This window comes from Rana temporaria, chromosome 1 (genome assembly GCF_905171775.1).
Source record: "Rana temporaria chromosome 1, aRanTem1.1, whole genome shotgun sequence".
Taxonomy (NCBI): domain Eukaryota; kingdom Metazoa; phylum Chordata; class Amphibia; order Anura; family Ranidae; genus Rana; species Rana temporaria.
In genome coordinates this window covers 271,429,737-271,455,780 of record NC_053489.1, presented here as the reverse complement: position 1 = coordinate 271,455,780, position 26,044 = coordinate 271,429,737, and the positions used below count along the sequence as shown (strand labels likewise).

General features: G+C 44.0%; 1 protein-coding gene across 2 annotated transcripts in view; it reads right to left on the bottom strand.

Moving 5' to 3' along the window:
* AGTPBP1 (ATP/GTP binding carboxypeptidase 1) overlaps positions 1 to 26,044 on the bottom strand; it is a 234,627-nt gene that overhangs the window by 140,516 nt on the left and 68,067 nt on the right. The window contains exons 3-4 of one of the 2 annotated variants that reach the window (XM_040355516.1): positions 12,275 to 12,402; positions 814 to 881 (exon numbers count right to left, since the gene is read on the bottom strand). In XM_040355516.1, coding sequence (XP_040211450.1) covers positions 814 to 881; positions 12,275 to 12,402 — 196 coding nt within the window. Of the gene's footprint in view, positions 1 to 813; positions 882 to 9,510; positions 9,609 to 12,274; positions 12,403 to 26,044 lie in introns of those variants that run through there. The other variant, XM_040355517.1, reaches the window with a different exon arrangement.

Genomic DNA, 26,044 nt, shown 5'->3' with positions numbered 1-26,044 from the left:
CATGTCCCCTGACACCCGCCGGCATCCGATTCGATAAAAACAGACGGATGTTGATACAATCGCCATCCGTCCCGTGGTTTGGATGACAGTCAGGTAAAAGATGGATAAGTGGTCTATTTCCATCCGACGGTCATATAGAGAACAGCGGGCTGTGTCTGTATCTGCTCTGCATCAGTGGAGCAGACACGGACTGATCATCCGCCTGTTTAGCGGAGATCAGTGGAGAGATTCCCCATTAAGCAGACAGATCCAGTCTGAAAGGGGCCTTATAGATTACTACACAGGTGTCAAACACAAGGCCTGCGGGCCGAATCCGGCCCTCCAGACCATTTTTTCATGTGGCTCTCGCACCTCTCCTGCAGAAGAGCTCCAGCCCTCCTCTGGTCCCTTACTTTTTGCTTTTAAGCAATGCATCCATCTTCTTCCGAGCAGCAGCATAATGTAAGGGGGTGTAAGGGGAGAGTGGGAGACTCAACCTCTGATGGTGGGGTGGCTCTTGACATCTAATGTAAGGGGAGGGGATGCGCTGGACATCTAATCTTACAGATACAACCGGCCCTTTTGAGGGCAATCATAATGCTGATGTGGCCCACAATGAAATTGAATTTGACACCCCTGGATTACTACATTACACATTTTAAAGCAGCTAAAACCCCATAGTAAATGTTAAGACGGCCCAGTCAGTAGTGTACACATTAAAGCATGTGAAAATTAAAGGTTTACCAGTAAAAAAAAAAAGAAATAAAAAAAAAAGAAAGAAAGAAATGACCACACATGTCACAGAACCAGAATTACAAGAAAGTATAGGCTTACCTCCAGTGTGAACAGTATCACTTCTATACCGGTGGAACCTTTGGCTGTCATTTCCTTCCTTGTTTTTTCTGCATGCAGAAGAAATGATAAAAATATATTTTTTTCATTTTTACCAAACTCAGTACAGAATTAAGAAAGTCACCCAACAAATAAAAAATCTAATTTTAATGAGAAATGTAATAGTTTTATAAAAATATGTGTTTGTTCACTTGCCCATGTATAAAACTGCTCTGTTTTAGGGGGAATGTAGCTGTCCATTGTTCCATGCAGAGAGGAGGTGATACCAAGCATTTTCAGCGTACGCATGGTTTCCTTTTTGCTTTAATGTGCCAAAATGATACATAAAGTGGTATTAAACACAAAAACTAAATATGTAATATGTTGCAGCTTCCCAATCATTAGATGAGGTGGATGCATTTGTTTTCTTTTTTTTCCTTCTGTCTTCATCTGGTGATCTGGCCAGTAACACACCTCCTGTATTAGCGTGCCTATGAATGAGCAAAGGGGGCACCTCTGGACAGCAGCATGGTCAGTCTAGGGGGAAAGGGAGTATTTGATGGACTTTAGAACCACTAGCAAACTGAATCCAAATGCCAGCTTACACTTTATAAGCAGTTGCAGCAAACAGTTTTTCTTTTGGGACACAGTTTTACATAAATAACAGTACTCATACAAATGCTCCGATACCTAAAACCGATATGATCAGGCTTGGTTCTTTCAGCTGTTAGCGGGATTCCCCCACTGACAGCTGAAATGTAAAAAAGAAAAAAGCCGGCAATCATCGGTTGTTAAGGTGGAGGGCCGCCACCTCCCTGACAACCAATGACTTTTTCAGCCGTCAGCCTTCAGTGGGGTTCCCCAGTTGACAGCTGAAGTGTAAACAAAGTCCCAGCAATTGGAGCCATTAAAAAAAATAGCAGCCGGGCAATGTTTATCAACATTGATCAGCTGCTGAAACCGAGAGATAAAAAAAAAAAAAAAACATTGTTTCTTTTTGTATCGATTTCTTCATCTACAGATCAAAGGGATGAACTTCCCTCTGCAGATGAAGTCAGTTTTAGCTCTCGTTAACATTGGAGCGATTTGTTGTGCTATCGCAAAACAAGTCGCAGCCTATTGCCGGCAATGGCACCGTTCAAATCGGTGCGACGCAGACTTTGCGGCGCCCCACCAATTGGCAAAAGTAGTTCCTGCACTACTTTTGGCGACTTCAACAAACATCTGTGCATGAAGCCGCACAGATCTCTTTCAAGTCGGATCCTAAGGCCCCGTACACACGGTCGCACCGAACCGATGAGAATGAACCGAAGTTCAGTTTCATCGGACCAAACCGACCGTGTGTATAGGACAACGGTCTGTTTTCCTTCGGTCCAAAATTTTAAAACATGCTTCAAAACCGAACCGATGGCCCGCTGCCCCATCGGACCAAACCGATGGTTAGTACAGAAAAGCATCGATTCAAAACCCGCGCATGCTCAGAATCAAGTCGACGCATGCTTGGAACTTGGTTTTATTCAGCACGTCGTGTGTTTGACGTCACGGCGATTTTGGACTGACGTACACATATCAGGCCGTACGGCCACTTTAGAGGTGAACCGATGAAAACGGTCCGACGGACCAGTCACATCGGTTTTGTCTGACCGTGTGTACAAGGCCTTAGTCGCACTAAAATGTTATTTTCCTGCTGGTTTTTTTTGTTTCACTTTTTTAATAAACTATTAATAATTTAAACTTTTTTTTTGTTTGCTTTGTTCATTAATATTTTTACACCTTTAAGGGCTCTTTCACACGGGACGGATCTGTGATGATCCGGCCCGTGAAACTCCGCTTGCTCAGCGGGGATCGCTCCATTGATCCCCGCTGAGCCAGCGGATGACAGGGTGGTCCCTGCACAGCCCTGTCAGATCTCTCCCCTATGGGGGGGGGGAATCGGATGAACACAGACCGTCTTTCCGTGTTCACCTGATCCGATGACGAATGGAAAAATAGGGTTTTCCTCCGTCTGCAGAATCGGAGGATTGCGGACTCGGATGAGATCGGGTGTCAGAGGATGTTCATTGGTTGACACCCGCAATCTCATAGGGATCAATGTATGTCCATTTTTCATCCGTAAACGGGAAGATGAAAAAGCGGACCTGTGTTCCACATGTGTGAAAGGGGCCTTACATATATTTACAAGTGTCACATTGAAAAAAGTGTTTATTTGTAAATATCTATTCAATGATTTGTACCATTTCTGACAGCTTATGTGTAAACAAAACAGTAGGTAATTAGCATCGGCGAGTACCAAAAAAAAAAAAAAAAATGGTATTTGTCCATCCCTAAAAAATAATATCAATTTAAAATATGCTCCCATCCACAGAAAGAGTGTGTTAAAGAGATCCTGTCACCAACTTAAAAATCACTGAAGCTAAAAGTACAGAAAAAAAAGAAAATGGATTATTTTACACGCTTACTCACAATGTTTTTCTTTCCATAAATAATTTACGGTACTTCCAATGTGCCTTAATTTTGCTAGAAAATACTACTTACTGTCTGTGCTGGCCCAGCATATCTGTCCCTCCCATTTACCTCCCTACATAATCTTTTTTATGTAGAGGAATTACAATAGAGTGTCATTCAAGTGACAATTTTTATATACACACACAATATTACCAATTATATTGGGACGCCTGCCTTTACCTGCACATAAACTTTAATGGCATCCCAGTCACTGATGTGGATGAGAAGGTCTGGCTCACAATCTTTGCTCCAATTCATCCCAAAGGTGTTTTGTCAGGTTGAGGTCAGGTCTCTGTGCAGGTCAGTCAAGTTCCTCCACCCTAAACCCACTCATCCATGTCTTTATAGACCTGGCTTTGTGCACTGTTCCAAATCATTTGGAGGGGTGGGGGTGGGGATTATGGTGTGGGGTTATTCTTCAGTGGTTGGGCTTAGCCCCTTAGTTCCAGTGAAGGGAATTCGAATGCTGCGTACACACGACCATTTTTCGGGATGTAAAAAATTACATTTTTAATGGTCTAGAAAAAACGAAGTTTTTTTCAACCCGATCGTTAAACCGGCCTTGCCTACACACAATCGTGAAAAAAAAATGCTCTAGCAAAGCGCGGTGACGTACAACACGTACGAAGGCACTATAAAGGGGAAGTTCCATTCGGATGACGCCACCCATGGGGCTGCTTTTGCTGATTCCGTGTTAGTAAAAGACGATTCACACTTTTCAGTCTGTTACAGCGTGATGAATGTGCTTACTCCATTACGAACGGTAGTTTTACCAGAACTAGCGCTCACGTCTCATAACTTGCTTCTGAGCATGCACGTTTTTTTCACGTCGTTAAAGCCCACACACGACCATTTTTTACGACGTTAAAAACGACAACGTTAAAAACTACGTGAAAAATTAGAGCACGTTCTAAATTTTTAATGGCAATTTTTTACATCGTGAAAAATGCTCTGGAGCCCACACACAATCGTTTTTAAATGACATTAAAAAAAACTTAATTTTTTACAACCCGAAAACGGTGTGTACGCGGCATTAAGCATACCAAGACATTTTGGACAATTTTATGCTCCCAACTTAGTGGGAACAGCTTGTGCATGGCCCCTTTTATGACTGCGCACCAGTGCACAAAGCAAGGCCCAATAAAGACATGGATGAGTGAGTTTGGGGTGGAGGAACTGAACTGGCCTGCACAGAGTCCTGACCTCAACCCGATAGAACATCTTTGGGATAAATTAGAACATCTTTGGGATAAATTAGAGCGGAGACTAAAAGCCAGGCCTTCTCATCCAACATCAGTGCCCGACCTCACAAATGCACTTCTGGAAGAATGGTTAAACATTCCCATAGACACACTCCTAAACCTTGTGGACAGCCTTCCCAGTTGAAGCTGTTATAGCTGCAAAGGGTGGGCCAACTCAATATTGAACCCTACGGACAAAGACTGGGATGCCATTAAACATTCATGTGTGTGTAAAGGCCGTCCGTTCCCATACTTTTGGTAATATATTAATAGTGTATATACACACACACACACACACACACACACACACACACACACACAGGGATGGACTGGCCATCAGGACTACTGGGAGATTCCCAGTGGGCCGATGGCTCAGTGGGCCAGGCGTAGATCAGCAGCGATCTACCCGTCAATCGCCGACAGCTGGCGCTTGACGGGTAGATCGAGATTTAGCCACTTAGCCAGCATGCAGCGTAGCGCAGGAAGTGTGTGTAATAAGTTCAGTTTCTCATCATATGTCTCGCTGCGGCTGCTCCCCGCCCCCCCTCTCTATTCGTCCATCCCCATTTGCTTGTGACATCATCTGGGATGGACAAGAAGAGAGGAGGGGCCACCGGGGAGTGGGGAACAGCCACAGCGAGACATATGATGAGACACTGAACTTATTACACACGCTTCCTGCCTGCGCTACTCTGCATTCTGGCTGGTAAACAATGTGCCCTGATGTGCGCCCCGTGCTCGTGTGCTGATGTGCCCTGATGTACTAAGTGCCCTGTGTCCTGATGTGCCCTGTGCTCAATGCCCTGATGTGCTATGTGCCCTGATGTGCTATGTGCCCTGTGGTGCTATGTGCCCTGTACCCTGTGGTTCTATGTTCCCTGATGTGCCCTGATCTGCCATGTGCCCCGTGCCCTGAAGTGCCATGTGCCTCCGTGCCCTGATGTGCCATGTGCCCCGATGTGTCATGTGCCCTGTGGTGCTATGTTCCCTGATGTGCTATGTGCCCCATGCCCTGATGTGCCCTGATGTGCTATGTGCCCCGTGCCCTGATGTGCTATGTGCCCAGATGTGATATTTGCCCCCTGTCCTGATGTGCGATGTGCCCCCTGCCCTGATGTGCCCCGCGCCCTGATGTACCCCGTGGCCTGATGTGCTGTGCCTCAATGTGGCGTATTGTGATGGGCCCTGATGTGCTGTGCCCTGTACGTGTTGTGCCCTGTACCCTGATGTGCTGAGCCCTGATGTGCTGAGCTCTGTACTGTGCCCTGATGTGCACTGTACCCTGATGTGTTGTGCCCTGGGCCGGTATGGATGAAGTCCAGGGCCACATTTTTGTCCCAGTCCAGCCCTGTGTGTATATATATTTATTTATTGACAGTATGCAAAGCAAGGTAATAGAGAATTGGTAAATTTCACCTTGCGTGCATTCTGTTATAAGAGACTGAACCGGAATCTGGCCCGGGTTTTTCCAGCCTCTGTGGCAGGCTTGGTTCCGGTCCGGGTGTTGTGGTCCACTTGAGTCCACGTTCAAGCTGGACCTTAAAGTGGTTGTAAACCCATTACAACCACTTTGACCTACAGGTAAGCCTGTATTAAGGCTTACCTGTAGGTGCAACAAATATCTCCCAAACCTAAAAGGTTTAGGAGATATTTGCAGAAAATACAGATACCGGCATTGGGCGCAGGCGCACTAAGCGTGCCGTTAGTAGCGGCATGCGCGGGCGTGATGGCATCGCTGCTCCGACCAGTCACAGCGCCTGGAGCAGAGATACGCGGAAGTTACTCCGGGTATCATGGCGGCGAAGGAGGTGGTCACCCAGGACCTGCGGGGGCTTCAATCTCAGGTAAGTACTACATAATGAGCTAGTATGCTATGCCTTTGTCTTGCAGGGTGTTTTTTTTAATCTTATTTTTTTAGAGAGGTTTACTTCCTCTTTAAATGAGCAGGAAGAGAGCACAGGAGAGCTTTGGCCTGAGACTCAGAAGGGAATCTGAGATAGAGGAGTTTTGTTTGGGGTTTAAAAAGAAGGTTTGGTTTTCCACATATTCGTGGGTGACGGGGACCAGCCCCACTCCGTATAGAGAGGAGACTACTGTTTTCACTGACTGACTTTACTGTTCTTTTTATTATTTTTTTTTATTTTGCTAACCTCTTCTAAATAAAGCTAGCAACCCACCAGATTTTAAAGAAATCGCCTGCACGCTGACCTTGATTTCCAGAAAGTGTAATCCCCACAAGCTAATCTTTCACATATATATATATATACATACACACACACACACACACACACATACATACATACATACATACATACATACATACATACATACACACAGGGGCAGATCCACAGAGCTCTGCACCGGCGCAGCGTATGGGAGATACGCTACGCCGCTGTAACTTACTTTTTGTTGCTTCGAATCCAGAAAGAATTTGCGCCGTAAGTTACGGCGGCGTAGTGTATCTCTTGCGGCGTAAGGGCGCCTAATTCAAATCAGCGCGTAGGGGGGTGTGTTTCATTTAAATGAAGCGCGTCCCCACGCCGAACGAACTGCGCATGCGCCGTCCCTAAATTTCCCGCCGTGCATTGCGCTAAATGACGTTGCAAGGACGTCATTGGTTTTGACCTGGGCGTAAATTACATCCATCCCGATTCATGAACGACTTACGCAAAAAAAAAAAATTCAAATTTCGACGCTGGAACGACGGCCATACTTAACATGGCAAGTCTAACTATACGCCGCAAAATAGCAGCTTTAACTATACGCCGGAAAAAGCCGACTAGAGACGACGTAAGAGAATGCGACGGCCGCGCGTACCTTCGTGGATCGTCGGAAATAGCTAATTTGCATACTCGACGCAGAAAACGATGAGAACTCCACCCAGCGGACGCCGAAGTATTGCATCTAAGATCCGAAGGCGTACGAAGCCATACGCCTGTCGGATCTAACCCAGATGCCGTCGTATCTTGGTTTGAGGATTCAAACCAAAGAAACGACGCAGGAAATTTGAAAGTACGCCGGCGTATCAGTAGATACGCCGGCGTACTCTCTTTGTGGATCTGCCCCACAGTGTATATATATTACACACACACCCATACTAGATGTGGTGCGCAGTGGGCCGGATTCAGATACATTGCAGTATCTGCCGGCGCGGCGTTACCTATGTCAGATACGGTACGCCGCCGTAACTTAGGGCGCAAGTTCCGTATGCAGAAAGAACTTGCGCCCTTAGTTACGGCGGTGTAACGTATGTGTGGCGGCGTAAGCCCGCCTAATTCAAATGGGGATGATGTGGGCGTGTTTTATGTAAATTCACTGTGACCCCACGTATGCGCCGTTCGTGAAAAAATCCCAGTGCGCATGCTCAAAATTACGCAGCAAGTCATCATTGCTTTAGAAGTGAACGTAACTTACGTACAGCCCTATTCGCGAACGACTTATGCAAACGTCGTAAAATTTTCAAAACTCGGCGCGGGAACAACGTCCATACTTAACATTAGCTACGCCTCATATAGCAGGGGTAATTTTACGCTGGAAAAAGCCTAATGTAAACGACGTAAAAAAATGCGCCGGCCGGACGTACGTTTCTGAATCAGCGTAAATACCTAATTAGCATATTCCTTGCGTAACTATACGGAAGCGCCACCTAGCGGCCAGCGTAAATATGCAGCCTAAGATACGACGGTGTAAGACACTTACACCTGTCGGATCTTAGGGAAATCTATGCGTAACCTGATTCTATGAATCAGGCACATAGATACGACGGCCCATCGTATCTCCTTTCTGAATCCGGGCCAGTGTATCTAACCATGAGACTGTTCTTCATAAAATGACAGTTCAATCAGTATGCCTAATACACACAATAAGAATATCAGATGAATGATTATCTGTTTTTTTTTTTTTTTCTCTTTTTTTGCATGCTAGTCTTCCAAAATGAAGAGTTTACTAAAGTTCCGAAAATTTGAAAAACAGAATACAACTTCGGAAGTGATGTAATGTATTCATTCATTTCCAAGCATTCATGGTCTTTGCCACACTATTTTTTTCATACAAATACCATACTAATTACACAAAAATCGTTCATTCTGTTTTCGTAGGAGAAAAACTTTCACGTTTGTCCCTTCGGATATTTTCACATGAACGGTCGTGACCGATTCTTGAAAGATGCGTACTAATGATCAGATTATCGGATGATTGCGTCGAAAGTCGTATTTTTCATCCGATTTTCTTATCGTGTACTGGGCAATTGCTATAGGTGTAAATAAGCCACATGAAAAAAAAAACACCTCTATTGGAGTCTTGTGTCTTTTTCAACCATAATTCTGCTGGTTTTAAAAGACTTGAAAAGTGCTACTTAGCAAGAGGCTTAAAGCAGCAAAAATGGAATGGAAAAGGGCAATGCAATGCTTCTTTATTTGATAATAATATACTGAAAGTACCGAACTGGTAAATTAGGAGCAAAATCTTAGGCCAAAAGATGATGGCATCCCTGAAAATTACAAAGACAATACCAAAATAACACAATGGAGGGTTATTTACTAAAGGCAAATCCACGTTGCACTACAAGTGCAAACTACAAGAGCAAAGTGCACTTGAAATTGCACTTGGAAGTGCAGTCGCTGTAGATCCGAGGGAGACATGCAAGGAAAATTAGCTTGCACATAATTGGATGATAAAATCAGCAGAGCTTCCCCTCATTTCAGATCTACAAAGACTGCACTTCCAAGTGCACTTTCAGTGCAATTTCAAGTGCACTTTGCACCTGTAGCGCAAAGTGGATTTGCCTTTCGTAAATAACCCCCCATATGTTATTTTCTCTATTTTAGAAGCACATTGCAACACTCTGCGCAAGAAGTTATATAAATATACTGGATTACAAATCTAGTGATCATACTGGTGGCAGATCTGAACAATAATGTCAGTGCCTGGAGCACATGCTTTGCATGACACTTACCTTTCACAATCAGTGGCATACGGATATCACACTGAAATCTGCTCATAGGTATTAACCCAGCAAGGTGCAGCTTGTATTACTGCTCACTAAACACAACCCCTGACACTCTGACAAGTGCCGACAAATGCCAAGCCACACCTACTGAGAATGGCACATAGCCCCCTGTCTATCCCATGTTAAATTATTTTTAGCTATCATGATTTTTTCCACTACATGTGATGTTTACAGCAAGTTATGACACCAATTACATTGCATTGCGTACCTAGTGCACTTTGCACATTTGGATTTGTGCGGTTCTCTCTAATTTTTTTTGTCTTTAATGAGTTAACCTACAAAATAAATTAATCCGACTAATTATGGACAAATTCCCATTTCCTCGATAGGTCTTTTAGAACACACAAGTACTCAGATTCTGCCTTTTCCCATCAATATAGTGCAGTTCTTTTACAGATAGTTTTAGGTTTTCATTTTGGAAAATATTTACAGAAAAGTGCAATTAACACTAATGCCGCATACACACGATCGGATTTTCCTGATGAAAAAAGTCAGATGGACTTGTTTCATCGGAAATTTCTGATCGTGTGGGCCCCATTGGACTTTTTTCCATCGGAGTAAAAAAAAATAGAAGAAGTTTTAAAATTCTTCCTATGGAAAAAAATACGATAGGAAATTCCGATCCATCTGTGTGGAATTCCGTCGGGGAAAAATTCACGCATGCTCAGAATCAAGTCGACGCATGCTCGGAAGCATTGAACTTCATTTTTCTCGGCTAGTCATAGTGGGCCAGATTCACGAATAATTACGGCAGGGTAACGTATCCCCTTTACGTTACGCCGCCGCAAGTTTTCGGCGTAAGTGCTTGATTCACAAAGCACTTGCCTGTAAACTTGCGGCGGCGTAGCGTAAAGCCGTCCGGCACAAGCCCGCCTAATTCAAATGGGGCGTCTACTATTTAAATTAGGCGCGTTCCCACGCCGAACGTTCTGCGCATGCTCTGTTAGGAAATTTCCTGCCATGCTTTGCACGAAATTACGGCACCCCAACGTGTTTTTTGAACGGCGACGCGCGTAACATACTTTCGTATTCCCGGACGTCTTACGCAAAAAAAATTAAAAATTGAAATTCGACACGGGAACGACAGCCATACTTTAACATGGCTGGTCTAAATCTAAGCCATGAAATAGCAGGCTTAAGATTGCGATGGGAAAAACCGACTAGCGACGACGTAAGAGAATGCGACGAACGCGCGTACCTTCGTGGATCGCTGTAAACAGCTAATTTGCATACCCGACGCTGGAAAACGACGCAAACTCCACCCAGCGGGCGCCGGAGTATTACACCTACGATCCGAAGGCGTACGAAGCCGTACGCCTGTCGGATCTATGCCAAAAGCCGTCGTATCTTGGTTTGAGGATTCCAAATCAAGATACGACGCGGCAAATTTGAAAATACGCCTGTATTACTGCTGTGAATCTGGCCCAGTGTTTTTTACGTCACCGCCTTTTGGACGGTCGGAATTTAGTCTGACAGTGTGTATGCAAGACAGCTTGAACGGAATTCCGATTAAAAAATACATCGGATTTTAGACCATCGGATACTCAGATCGTGTGTACACGGCATTAGAGTACAGGGAGACAAGATTAAGCCTACTGTACAACAAGGTAAACAGAGCCACACTGTCCCACAAATCCTCCCAAAGAAAACGATAATTTTTAAATAAGAAAATCCCTGTTAAACAATAGTAATAGTGGAAGTGTACGAGAAAGAATGATGTGGCCCAAGGCACCATAAATAATTGGCCTCCATCCCAAATTTGGACAGAAAGAGAGAGAGTTTGGTCAGGGTGGACTTTGAATGAATGAGGCCAATCACTATATAGAGTAAAGCATGTGGGATATAAAGCACAGTATTGCTTATATGGGTTCTGACAAAAAAGTTGGAGTTTGTTGGGGACTTTAAATGAGAGATGTATACCAAAAAGCAGTCTTAGGGGCAGATCCACAAAAGAATTACGCCGGCGTATCTATTGATACGCCGCATAATTTTAAAGCTCCCACCGGGTCACGACGTATTTACATAAAACACGCCCCCATCACATCCATTTGAATTGCGCGCCCTTACCCCGCCAAAGATACACTACGCCGCCGTAACTTACGGCGTGAATTCTTTGAGGATTCCATTAAAAAAAAAAATTACGGCGGCGTAGTGTATCTTAGATACGCTACGCCCGACGCAAATATGCGCCGATGTACGTGAATCTGCCCCTTAGCATTTTATTATACCTTGTGAGATCATGTACAGCATACTGAATGACAAAAAAATGCATACACAAAATCGCATAAATGCAGGGCATGCTAAAAACCACATATACATATTGATGCCATGGTACTTGGCATATCATGGAGTAAAGACAAGTCCTGCACAACATGGGCCACCGGAAAAGCTAGATGGTGTTGGGAAACCTTAGAGTAAAACAATATAAAAGACATAAAATCATCTGTATGGACATCATGCTGCATCTATGTAGGTCCAACGCGTTTTAATATTTTTTTTTTTTTAAATAGAGCCTGATCAGCTTACAGTGCCTAATTCTGCTGTGCAGGGGATTTTAGACAACGAATAAAAAAAAATGTTCATAAAATAAAAATATTTAAAATAGTAAACACGTGCTGTTCTTTACCTTTTATTTTCAAAAATTGATTATTCCAAAAGGCATAGCTGTAATAATATTATTTGAAGCATCTTAATTAAGCAAGTTCTGTACCTTGAGTTTGTACCAAGTGGAAGATTTTTGCTGTGACAAATCTGGTGTTATCAGGATCCAAGGCCGATTCCGAGTTGATCCTCTCCAGCTGTGACAGGAGACTCACAATCCGCGAGTTGTTTGGAAGGCTATAAAACAACAACAGACAAATAAAAATATCAGGCGTGCAACTGGGTCTATTTAAAATAAAATACAGATATATACTTTAAGAGTAACTCCACTTTTGCTGAGAAAAAAATAAATAAAAAAATCTCCTCTGGGTGATTGTTGCAAATTGCTTTTGTTATTCTGAAAAAGTCCCTGTGTGTTTGTCTGTGTCCATGCGGAAAGCAAGGACTAGTTCACACCACATGCGATCCAGTGCTTTTTCTTTCTGTCTCTAAAACACATAGAAAGTAGGCTACATGATTTTCAATGGCATAGTTCATACCAGAGCATGCAGTTCCGATGCATTCTGGTTCAAGAAAAAAAAAAAAGGAAAACTTGCTGCATTTTTTCTGCACGGTAAAACGCATCAAAAACGCACCTACACACATCAGAAATGCACCAGTACAGTGAGGGGGAAAAAAGGGGGGGGGCAGATCTGGAGGACGTTTTTGTGTTGTTAATTGGCCCTCTAATGGGAATGCTTTTATAATTCTCAATCAGCTGCTGCACCTGCAAGGTTCTGCGGGAAAGTGGCAGGGTCTGCATTCCCTTTGAGAGTAGCTCACCAAAGATGACACTTTTTGTTGCAGGGGATGCCCAAAATCTGATTTGTATCTTAGACTTCTGGGAAAATCAGTGAGCCAATCACACAAGTAGGAAATTATAATTCTGGGGTGCATTCTGTACACCATCTGTGTACAGAATACCTCCAGGTAGCCATATTGCATTGCATTTGTCAGAAAATTACGGAGCTACAGATTGAAATGGAAAGCTAATTTTTAATAACATTCAATTATATTAGTATATATACTTGTGTAGCAATTGTATATGCTGTACTCATGGGTTTCTCCACAAAAGTGGAGTTATCTTTTAGAGCCCTTTCACTGTGCCGGCCCTAGCGTCGGCGGTAAAACGCTTTACAGTCGGATTTGCGGCGCTATTCGGCTGCTAGTGGGGCTTTTAACCCCCCGCTAGGGGCCGAAAAAGGGTTAAAACCGCCCGCAAACCGCCGCCACAGCGGCGTTTTGCCGACGGTAGAGGCGGCCCTGCCCGATGGTTTCAATGGGCAGGAGAGGTGAACAGACAGCAGTATACATGGACTGAAATTCAGCTAGTTCCAGGTGAACCGGACAATTTTTGGTCTGTGTATACCCTGCTTCATTTTGTATTCCCATAATATTGGAAAAAATATGGTATCAAGTACAGAGAATGGAAGTCACTACCAAAACTTTAAGCAAAACTCTGAGGCTCTATTGACACCATGACGTTCTGGATTGTGGGTAGATTTGCAGTAATTCTGCCCACGATTCTGAACCAGTGCAAAACGTGGGAAGCTCTTGCAATCCCCATTACTATCAACAGCACCCAAATCACGGCGCATCTTTGCCGCCCGACAAATCACAGTAAAATCACGCAAACAAAATTGTGGTAAACCTCTCGCCCAAAAGTTCTTCTTTTGTGCAATAGGCGCCCTGTGATTTTGTTTGCAAGATTTTACCACGATTTGTCGGGCAACAATCTTGGCAAAATTGCGCTGCCATTTGGGTGCCATTGAAAGTATCGGGGATCGCAAGTGAACTGGGAAATTCAGACAGGATTTAGATTGCATAGGTGTGAACACCCATGCGATCCGATTCTGGTCCGGACAAAAAGGGTCCTGCATGATTTTGGCCGAATGTGTTGCGAATTTAGCCGTACAATCTGTATGGCTGAATTCGCATCGCACAGACATCGCATGTGATCTGCACAGCAGAGGGATGCGGCACTCTTGAAATTGGTGTTGAGAAAAAAAGACGCAAATTTTGCCAAGGATTTGAGAAGAATCAAACATGAAGCTACCAGGAACCTATTATCCTCCAGTGCTGTCATATTCCTGAACTTCAACCTACCTGGAGTGCCCAGAAATACCAGGTGTTCAGTCTCAGAGACATGGCCAAGGTAAGGGGGGTTGAAACACGAACACCACTGAACATGACACACAAGATGAAACGTCAAGACTGGGCCAAAAAATATCTGAAGACAGAGAAATGGCTTTGAAACCCTTTCTAGACTGATACATGTTTGTTAGGAATCTGTTCTTAATTTTTTTTTAGATTGTGGCATGATGTGTGTATTTTTGTGATTCGTTAACGTGCTTCACTTTGTCAGACAGCTTCTATTTATGTGATTTCTTTATTCAAAAGGTCTGGCAGTAATCAGGCCTGGGTGTGGCAAGTGAAATTTAACTCAGCTTTCCAAAAAATTGTGGTTAATCACAGTTCATCCCCGATTCAGCATGGGAGGGGGCAATTAAGTTTTCCCATAGGGCCAGGTAGGTTTGAACAGCTTTTTCCCCTTAATAAATGAAATAATTATTTAACCACTTGCCGACTGGCTAACGCCAATATACGTTGGCAGAATGGCATGGTTGCACAAAGCAACGTACCTGTACGTTGCTTTGAATTTGCCACCGAAGGTGCACGATCCGCGCCTGCGGGACCATGTCCCGCAAACGTGTCACGGAGAGGCAGAACGGGAAGATGTAAATAAGGCATTTCCATGCTCTGCCTAGTGACAGGACAGTGATCTACTGCTCCCTGTCATCGGGAGCAGTGATCACTTTTGTGTCACTTGTAGCCCAGCCCCCCACAGTTAGAATCACTCCCTAGGACACAATTAACTCCTTCACCACCCCCTAGTGTTTAACCCCTTCCCTGCCAGTGTCATTTACACAGTAATCAGTGCATTTTTATAGCACTGATCGCTGTATAAATGACAATTGTCCCAAAATACTGTAGTGTCAAAAGTGTCCGATGTGTCTGCCATAATGTCGCAGTCATGATATAAAATCGCTGATTGCCGCCATTACTAATAAGAAAAAAAATGCAATAAAACTATCCCCTATTTTTTAGATGTATTAACTATTGCACAAACCAATCAATATACGAGTATTGTGCTTTTCTTTACCAAAAATATGTAGAAGAATATGTATCGGCCTAAACTGAGAAAGACATTTTTTATATCTTTTTTGGGGATATTTATTATAGCAAAAAGTAAAAGATATTGTTTTTTTTTTTTTCAAAATTGTCGCTCTTTTTTTGTTTATAGCGTAAAAAAAAAAAAATTAGAGATAGTCAAATACCACCAAAAGAAAGCTCAATTTGTGGGGAAAAAAATACGTCAATTTTGCTAGGGTACAACATCGCATGACAGCAATTGTTGCAATTGTTAAAGCGACGCAGTGCCGAATCACAAAAAGTGCTTTGGTCAAAAAATTCTTCCCGGGCTGAAGTGGTTAAAAACTGCATGTCAGATTTACTCAGGGTTATCTTTGTGTAATATTAAAATTTGTTTGATGATCTGAATCATTTAAGTGTGAGAAATAATCAAAAAATAAAATAACAAATCAGGAAGGGGGTAAATACTTTTTCACATCACTGTATAGTTGCCCAATAATTGTGCACACACACAGATATTCTCCTAAGAAAGCCAAAACCTCACTTTTAATTTTTTATATATTCAGGTTTGAGGTCTAGTAACATTTTGGTTTGGCCCGAGAGCAGTGTAGTTGTTCAATAATGAAATGAATCCTAAAAAATACACTGTATATACACGGGTATAAGCCGAGTTTTTCAGCCCTTTTTTTTGGGCTGAAAGTAACCCACTCGGCTTATACTCAAGTCAGTGTACCCTGACATGCAGATGGCAGCCGGGCAGTGTTAAAAAGTCACGCTCCTCCATGTCCTGTTCCGTGATAGGCGGAACACTCAGTTTCCCAGCAGACACTGGGGCAGATCCACGTAGAATTGCATGGGCGCAGCGCATGGGAGATACGCTACGCCGCTGTAACTTACTTTTTGATGCTTCGAATCCAGAAAGAATTTGCGCCATAAGTTATGGCGGCGTAGTGTATCTCTTGCGGTGTAACGGCGCCTAATTCAAATCGGCGAGTAGGGGGGCGTGTTTCATTTAAATGAAGCGCGTCCCCGCGCCGAACGAACTGCGCATGCGCCGTCCCTAAATTTCCCGTGCATTGCGCTAAATGACGTCGCAAGGACGTCATTGGTTTTGACTTGGATGTAAATTACGTCCATCCCGATTCACGAACGACTTACGCAAAAAAAAAAAAATCTAATTATACGCGGGAACGACGCCCATACTTAACATTGAGTACGCCACGAAATAGCAGCTTTAACTATACGCCGAAAAAAGTCGACGCGGAAAACGAAGGGAACACCACCCAGCGGACGCCGAAGAATTGCATCTTAGATCCGAAGGCGTACGAAGCCATACGCCTGTCGGATCTAACCCAGATGTCGTTGTATGTTGTTTTGAGGATTCAAAACAAAGATACTGTGTTCAGTGTTCTGCCCATCACGGACGCCGTGATGGACGAGAGGGCGTCTGATAGGCAGAACACTGAACACAGTGTCTGCTGGGAAACTGAGTGTTCTGCCTATCACAGAACAGGACATGGAGGAGCGTGACTTTTTAACACTGCCCGGACGCCGTCTGCATCTGCATGTCACGGACTCAGGTACACGGCAAAGTGATTCTGCAATAGGCGCAGTGAAGTCTGTCTGTAATGGGTACGGTGAGGTCTGTCTGCAATGGGCACGGTGAGGTCTGTCTGCAATGGGCACAAGTAAGGTCTGGCTGCAATGGGCACAAGTGAGGTCTGGCTGCAATGGGCACAAGTGAGGTCTGGCTGCAATGGGCACAAGTGAGGTCTGGCTGCAATGGGCACGGTGAGGTCTGGCTGCAATGGGCACGGTGAGGTCTGGCTGCAATGGGCACAAGTGAGGTCTGGCTGCAATGGGCACGGTGAGGTCTGGCTGCAATGGGCACGGTGAGGTCTGGCTGCAATGGGCACGGTGAGGTCTGGCTGCAATGGGCACGGTGAGGTCTGGCTGCAATGGGCACAGTGAGGTCTGGCTGCAATGGGCACAGTGAGGTCTGGCTGCAATGGGCACAGTGAGGTCTGGCTGCAATGGGCACGGTGAGGTCTGGCTGAAATGGGCACGGTGAGGTCTGGCTGCAATGGGCACAGTGAGGCGTGCAAATGGGCAGAACACTGAACACAGTGTCTGCTGGGAAACTGAGTGTTCTGCCTATCACAGAACAGGACATGGAGGAGCGTGACTTTTTAACACTGCCCGGACGCCGTCTGCATCTGCATGTCACGGACTCAGGTACACGGCAAAGTGATTCTGCAATAGGCGCAGTGAAGTCTGTCTGTAATGGGCACGGTGAGGTCTGTCTGCAATGGGCACGGTGAGGTCTGTCTGCAATGGGCACAAGTGAGGTCTGGCTGCAATGGGCACAAGTGAGGTCTGGCTGCAATGGGCACAAGTGAGGTCTGGCTGCAATGGGCACAAGTGAGGTCTGGCTGCAATGGGCACAAGTGAGGTCTGGCTGCAATGGGCACGGTGAGGTCTGTCTGCAATGGGCACGGTGAGGTCTGTCTGCAATGGGCACAAGTAAGGTCTGGCTGCAATGGGCACGGTGAGGTCTGGCTGCAATGGGCACGGTGAGGTCTGGCTGCAATGGGCACGGTGAGGTCTGGCTGCAATGGGCACAGTGAGGTCTGGCTGCAATGGGCACAGTGAGGTCTGGCTGCAATGGGCACAGTGAGACGTGCAAATGGGCATTGTTGACCCTCTTTTCCACTTACAGTAGCTGGTGCATTCTCACCCTCGGCTTATACTCGAGTCAATACGTTTTCCCAGTTTTTTGTGGCAAAAGTTGGTGCCTCGGTTTATACTCGAGTATATACGGGTAACTTGCCTAATAATTGTGCACAGAGCATATAAGATGTGCGCCATACAGGGAGTACATTGGAATAAAATAAGATCCATTAATGGATACACTGAACAGAACCCTAGCATTCAAATATCATCTCATATAGGTCACCAGTATTAGGTTTTGACATGTAGATCTCAATAAGTTGTATGTACTGTTATACATACAGTGCCAAGGTTACAAAAATAGAATCTGTGGATGTTTAAAATAGAATTTAAGGATGTTTAATACTGAAGAAACAAATAGAGCATGTGTGCAAAGAAAGTACATTGGCAGGGGTTTGTATCTCTGATAATTACATGTTCTGGATTAGGATCAAATATGTCCTTGAGGTGGAAAAGGCTGCCAAAGGAAAGTTCCCAGAGATTTGCAGCAGAGCACTTTAGCAGGCTATGTTATTCTCAGCAATCATCACCTGTTCCAGGTCTTTGGAGCTGCTGCATCAGCTATACAAGCTCACTGGCCTAGCTGTCCTTGTGTTAATGCCCAATATATTAAGGTGCCAGCCAGGAGCTAATACTAGGTGACACAACAATATTTAGCACAGTATCATGGGATTTGGGAGATAAAGCTGTAGGAATGCGTGGCACATTCTAGCCAAAACAACTCCATTAAAGCGTCTTGCAAAACGCGGCGCGATATTCAGATTTCTAACAAAACCGAGGTTACATTGCGGCTTTTATTCACAGTCAAGGTAGTTTCATTGGGACTCGTTGACCATAAAATACGAAGCTTCAGAATCCAGAAATGTGCGTTATAAATAGCTTAGTTCAGTGGTGCAGGTCAGTGGGGTAGATTCAGTAACATTTGCGCAGTTTTTACGTAGGCGCAGGGCACCGTTTTTGCCCTGCGCCCCCGCAAATTTTCTGCGCTACCCTCGATTCACGGAGCAGTAGCTCCGTAAATTGCGTGGGCGCTCCGGCAAAATGCCCGGTGTAAGCGCGAGCAATTTAAATGATCCCGTAGGGCGGGAATCATTTAAATTAGGCGCGTTCCCGCACCGAGCGTAGGGCGCATGCTCCGTCGGGAAACTTTCCCGACGTGTATTGCGGCAAATGACGTCGCAAGGACGTCATTTGCTTCAAAGTGAACGTGAATGGCGTCCAGCGCCATTCACGATTCACTTACGCAAATGACGTAAAATTTAAACTTTGCGACGCTATACTTAGCATTGGCTGCCCCTGCTTTTAGCATGTGCAGCCTTACAGTACGCGAAACCCGACGTACGCAAACGACGTAAACTGCGTATGCAGGGCTCGCGTAACGTTGTGAATCGGCGTTAGTATGCAATTTGCATACTATACGCTGACCACAACGGGAATGCCACCTAGCGGCCTGCGTAAGAATGCAGCCTAAGATATGAGGGCATAAGAGCCTTATGCCACGCAAATCTTAGGCTGCAGTCGGCGTAACAAGCTCTCTGAATCAGGAGAAGTCGTTACGCCGGGGCAAGTAAGCAATTGCGCTGCGTAACTATGGTTACGCAGGCGCAATTGCTCTTTGAATCTGGGCCAGTGTTCCTTAAAGTTGGACTACGCTGTATCTGACCATCAGAAACCAAAAACACCATTTAATTCATTTTTAATATTTAAAGCAAACTCCCACATCCTTGCTTTATTTTGCTGAGAAATCACTTTGAAAAACACTCCCTGGCATTTCTGGTCGTGGCCATCTTGAGCAAGGGCAGATTGATAATGTAGCATTTACTTCCTGGAATCCATCTGCTCCTAGCTCAAGCATGCAGGCAGGCCACAACCCTTAGTAAAACCACAACATAGTAAACACAAAAACACAATTAGGCACAAGGTTAACCCTTTGATTGCCATAGATGTTTATTCCCTTCCCAGCCAGTGTCATTAGTACAGAGACAGTGCATATTTTTAGCACTGATTACTGTATTAGTGTCACAGGTTCCCACAAAGTGTCAGTTTGTTTGTTTGTTTTTTCAAGATTGTCGTTCTTATTTTTTTTATAGTGCAAAAAAAAAAAATCCAGTGGTGATCAAATACCAAAGAAAAAAGCTCTATTTGTAGGAAAAAAAGACATTAAATTTTATTTGGGTACAGCATTGCACGACCGTGCAATTGTCAGTTAACCACTTTAAGACCGCCCAGCCGCACATATACTGTGGCAGGGCAGCTCTATTACATTAAACAATGTACAGGTACATCTTTCGCGTAACAGATACAGCACATGTGCGGCACGGCTCAGGAGCCAATTCGCAAGCCTGGCGGATCCCCGTTCTGACAGGGGAGGAGAGAGATATCAGCTGTTCCTAGTGATCAGGAACAGCGCTCTCTCTCTACTCCCAGTCAGTCCGTCCTCCTGGCAGTTAAAAAACACCTCCCTAGGAAACAATTAACGCTTTGATGTCATTTATACAGCGATCAGTGCATTTTTATAGCACTGATCACTGTATTGGTGTCACTGGTCACCAAAAAGTGTCAGTTAGGGTCAGGTTTTTCCACCCCAATGTCGCAGTCCCTTCCATTAAACATCGCTGATCCCTGCCATTACTAGTAAAAACAATAAAAAAAATAAAACTCCCTAAATCTTTCTCCCATTTTGTAAATGCTAGAACGTTTGCGCAAACCAATCATTATACGCTTATTGGGATTTATTTTTTAACAAAAATATGAAGAATACTACATATTGGCCTAAACTGATGGAAACATTTATTTTTTTTACTTTTTTTTATTGGATATGTATTATTGCAAAAAGTAAAAAAAATAAATAAATTTATATATATATATATATATATATATATATATATATATATATATATATATATATATATATATTTTTTTTTTTATCTTTTTTTTTTTTTTAAATCGTCACTCTTTTTTGTTTGTTTATAGACAGCAGGGGTGATAAAATACCACAAAAAGAAAGCTCTATTTCTGGGAGGAAAAAAGGACAAATCTATTTAGGTACAGCTTTGCACATCCACGCAAATGTCGGTTAAAGTAACGCAGTGCCGTATCGCACAAAAAAGGCTTGGTCGTTAAGGGGGTAAATCCTTCCGGGGCTGAAGTTAAAGTGCTGCATCGCGAAAAGGTGTCCTGGTCATGACGAGGGATAAATCTTCTGGAAGTCAAGTGGTTAAACTATGGGTCGGAAACCAAATTAGGTTGCGGAAATGTTTATGATGGGTCACCACTTGGCTGTTTAGCCTAGTTTGTCAAAGTGTGAAAATCTGTGCATCAACGTTTTGTTTTTTTATATAGAGTTTGCACAGCATTTACATTGGAAAGATGCTTTCTCAATGTTGGGATATAATTAATGTTTATCATTAGCTATTCACTTTTCTGCCTCAGGCCGGTTGTACGCGACAGTCGTACGACTGTGGATCCGACTTTGCCCTACGTCTTGAAGTGTTCGAACGATTGGTTCTCAGTGCAGAGGTGCCGGCGAACAGATGCAGCATCGGATCAATTCCCATGGAAGCTGAAATCACTGTAGTAGGCACCACATCTGCGTTATGCGCTGAGCGGATGCCCTGCTACTTAGTGAACACAGGAGGATGCATTTGGAGAAAACTTTGCATTCTTTCTGGAGGGGTAGGTCAGCTCCAACTTGTTCAAATCAGAGAAAGCTTTGCATTCATTGAGATAATATAAAGTGTTCTCTGGATGGCACCCACACTGAGTTTGCCAAGCAGCAGGGCAGTCACTATGCACAAGACCCAGAATCCAGAGGCAATCAATGTAGTAGCAGTGCCTACTACAGTGATTTCAAGCTTTCATGGCGATAGTATGCATGTGCCATGCCTGGCCTAACATTAGTCCAAGCTGAACCAATGTAACTATGCAAAAAAGGTCATACCTGGAAATCCAGCTATAAAGCCTTTGCACGCTAACTGACAAAGGGAATTCAAAAGAAGTGTTGGAGGCAAACTTTGTCTCAACTGGTGTGCAGTGAATCAGCATTTTGATTTTGACCCTTTTTACATTTCCCACAAGGACTCTAGGCAGCTACAGGTTATATTGGTTGTAAAGGTTTTTGTTTATGGTTCCAAAACAAACATTCCCTATACCCATGTATGCCCACGTGATTATTTAGCTACCGGGGTACCCGAGATAAATCATTCAGGAGAATGCAGTGCCACACATCTGACGTTTTTTTAAAGGTTAATTCTAAGGTCTAATTCTTTGTTTTTTTTTATTTACAAAAATCGTCATTGCAATACAAAACCAGGGGAGTCTATTATGTTCAGTTGTGTAAGTTGTTTTGCAAGACTTAATCTAAAGTTACAGTCACATAACAATACAGTCCAGACAACAAGACCCAAGTTCACCTGTTGAATAAAAATGTATTTGCAGTTAAAGCCGGTTCACACAGAGGCAACCCGACTTACAGCGTGACTTTGCAAGGCAACTTGAGCCTAGGTTCACACTGCTGCGAATTCAAAATCGCGGTAAAATGCGCGATTTTACCGCGATTTCGCGGCTGCGATTTTGCTGCGATTTCGGCCGCAATTTAATGTAAATCGCGGCCCGAAATCGCAAAAAGTAGTACAGGAACTACTTTTTGAAATCGCAGATGCGGCGTCGCACTGATTAGGACAGTGCCATTGCCGACAATTGCCGCCGATTTGAGATGCGATTTGACATGTCAAATCGCATCTCAAATCGTTTCAAATCGTACCCAGTGTGAACCAGGGCTCAGCGTTACTTTAGTGCGACTTGGAGCATCTTACAATGTGACTTAAAGCGGAGGTCCGGTAAAAAAAAAAAAAAAAAAATTAAAAAGTCAGCAGCTGCTAACACTATAGCTGCTGACATTTAATAAGGACACTTACCTGTCCTAGTCACTAGCGATGTCGGCCCCTGCCCAATCACAGAATAATCAGCTCTGTGGGAGGGAGGGGTTTGCCTGAGAAAACAAATTTTCTCTTCCTGTAAAGTTGCTTCTGTTAAGACAGTGATCCGACTTTGGAGGCAACTTCCATTGAAATCAATGGGTACAAGTTGCCTACAAGTTGCCTAGAAGTAGTACAAGAACCTTTTATGAAGTCGGAGCGACTGCAGTAGTGTACATTAAGACGGCTACATTCACTGCAATTGAATTTCTCATGTCACGCGACTTGGGGCAACACAAGTCGGATCCCAAGTCGGGGTAGTGTGATCCGGCACTAAAGGTGCCACGGTAGATAAAAAAAAAAAACTGTACAGCCTAGAGAAAAAAAACTAGGACACTCTGTTAGGCCCCATTCACACGGGGCAGATCAGTAACGATCCGCCCCGTGAACCTCCGCTTGCTCAGCGGGGATCGCTCTGTTGATCCCCGCTGAGCCGGCTGGTGACAGGGCGGTCCCCGCACACTGTGCAGGGACCGCCCTGTCTTTTCTCCGCTCTCCCCTATGGGGGGATCGGATGAACACGGACCGTCTGTCCGTGTTCACCCGATCCGCCAGACGGATGGAAAAGTAGGTTTTTCCTCCGTCACACTTTGGCGGATCGGAGCAGGTCGGATGTCAGCGGGCATGTTACCGCTGACATCCGCGGCTCCATAGAGGAGCACGGAGCGCCCGTTCAGGTCCGCCTAAAAAACTGGCAGGCGGACCTGAACGGGCACCTTCCGTGTAAAAGAGCCCGAATGGTTTTCTTAAAACAAAAAACAGGACAATAAAAAGGGAAATAAAAGCATTGTTTGTTTTATCTGTCGCAAGCCTTACCCGAAAATTGATACCCTTTACATAATTTTTCTACAGTGAGCAGTGTTGATATATAAAGCACTAAATCTTAGTTCTGATATGTGTAAAGTTCCTACATGCATCAAAATAAAAAATGGCACCACCTTGCTTCATCCACTGAAGCTCAAAAGTAAATCATTAAAAAATAATCTTGTAAAAAAAAAATTATATAAATCATCTAGATGGCTCTAATAAACTCTACTAATCTATAGTAAAAATCTGATGGGGGAATCTTATGTATGGGGGCACAGTCTCTGATGGGAGAACTTGATGTTTGGGGGCACTCTGAGGAGGACATCTTATGCAAGGGGGCATTCTCGTAGGGCCAACTGATATACTGTATGAGAGTATTCTGATTGGGATTCCTGCTTTATGTGGTTACTCTGATGGAGGTACTCCAATGGAGACTTCTTATGTAAGAGGATACCCTGATGGGAACACCTTATATAAGGGGCACTGTGATGGGGACACCTGATCTATAGGGGCACTCTGATGGAGAGCATCTGATGTAAGGGTACACTCTGGTGGGAATACCTTATACTGTATAAGGGAATACTGTGATGGGGGCACCTGATGTAAGGGGGCACTGTGATGGGGATATCTGATGTAAGAAAGTACTCTTATGGGGCAACTGATCTAAAAGGGTACTATAATGGCGGCAAATTATCTAAAGGGGTACTCTAATGGGGACAACTGATCCAAGAGGAACTCTGATGGGGACACCTTATAACAAGGTGGTTCTATTTTATTTTACTTGAACTGTGGATGTGATTAGTCTACTTTGATATTCCACAAATGATATACAGTGTATTTATCGGCGCTGCTTCGGAGGGGACAGGAATGGGGGCAGGATGAGCGCTGTCAGATTACATACAGGAGAATCTCCCATTTACTCGGCGGCCTCTGTAATAGGAAGTCCCGTCTCCTGGGCTGCCATTTGACGACTGTTCTGTCTATCATAGGAGGCGGAATCTTTGTATTAAATAAGCCACCCTGTACACAATGGTGCCAATGGTGAGGATGCATTCATGACAATGGTGAGGCTACAGATGGGCACTGATTAGGCTGCATTGATGGGCACCCTTATTTTGCTTCACAGTTCTTTATTTAGTGAAGTGAAGGTTGTGTGTTATACGCCGATAAATACAGTATATCCAAATAACACGCCCAAGCTCATCTCTTCACCACACACAGCCACAAAGACTAGAGAATTCTTGTTGGGCCGTGTATTAGTGCTCGGATGAACAAACTTAGACCGAATTTTAATGGTTGAAACAATGTCAGGCAAAATGGTCGGCCCTCATGCATGTTCACTTAATCAAATCTGGCCCTCTTTAAACAAAGTTTGGCTTTATTTTTATTTGATGATTTTTTAATACATGTACCATATCTGAAAGGTTCTAGGTCAGTCATAGTCAACTTCAATGTATAAGGGCCACAATTGCAGTCCCTGATGTCATTGATAGGCTGCATATAATATTAAGTACAGTATATGTAATGGTACAAAGTGGGAACAGGGGAGGTTAGAGAATGGAAATGTGCCACAGGAGACAGACAGAGACTGGTGCCACACTACTTGGAACTGCAAGAGAACACAACTTCTATTGCATGCCAATTGACGGGTCAATGCTCTCACAACCAACTGCTGGGAATCAAAGATGGCACGTCAAGTGCTAAAAGCCAGAATACTGGGCAACCGGGCTTTAAGTGCTCCATAGCACTTTAGCAACAGCCAATTACTGGTATTACTTCACCCCACATGGAATTTATTGTTCTCTTTGATGTACTGCTGGCCACCTCAAAGAGGACATCTTATGTTTCAAACTTTAAAGTTAATTTTTAATTAGAATATTAAAGGATGGATTTGAGTTCTCAAAGCAACTCGGTCACTAAAATCAAACACTGAATAACAGATCCCTGCGTGGAAGATAATAAATGACTCTCCTACTTCTGAATGCCGCTTTGACAAAAAGAAGCTTCCTAAACCATTCAAGAGTGCCACTACAGGACACAATAGTGGCACGACTGGTAGGAGAAATACCTAGTGGCGGACTGAGAATCTGACACTCCAGGAAGTCTCAGTTTTTTAATGCTAATTTCAGTTAGGGATGTGGCCAGTGGAAGACGCAAGTATTTACTATCCTCTT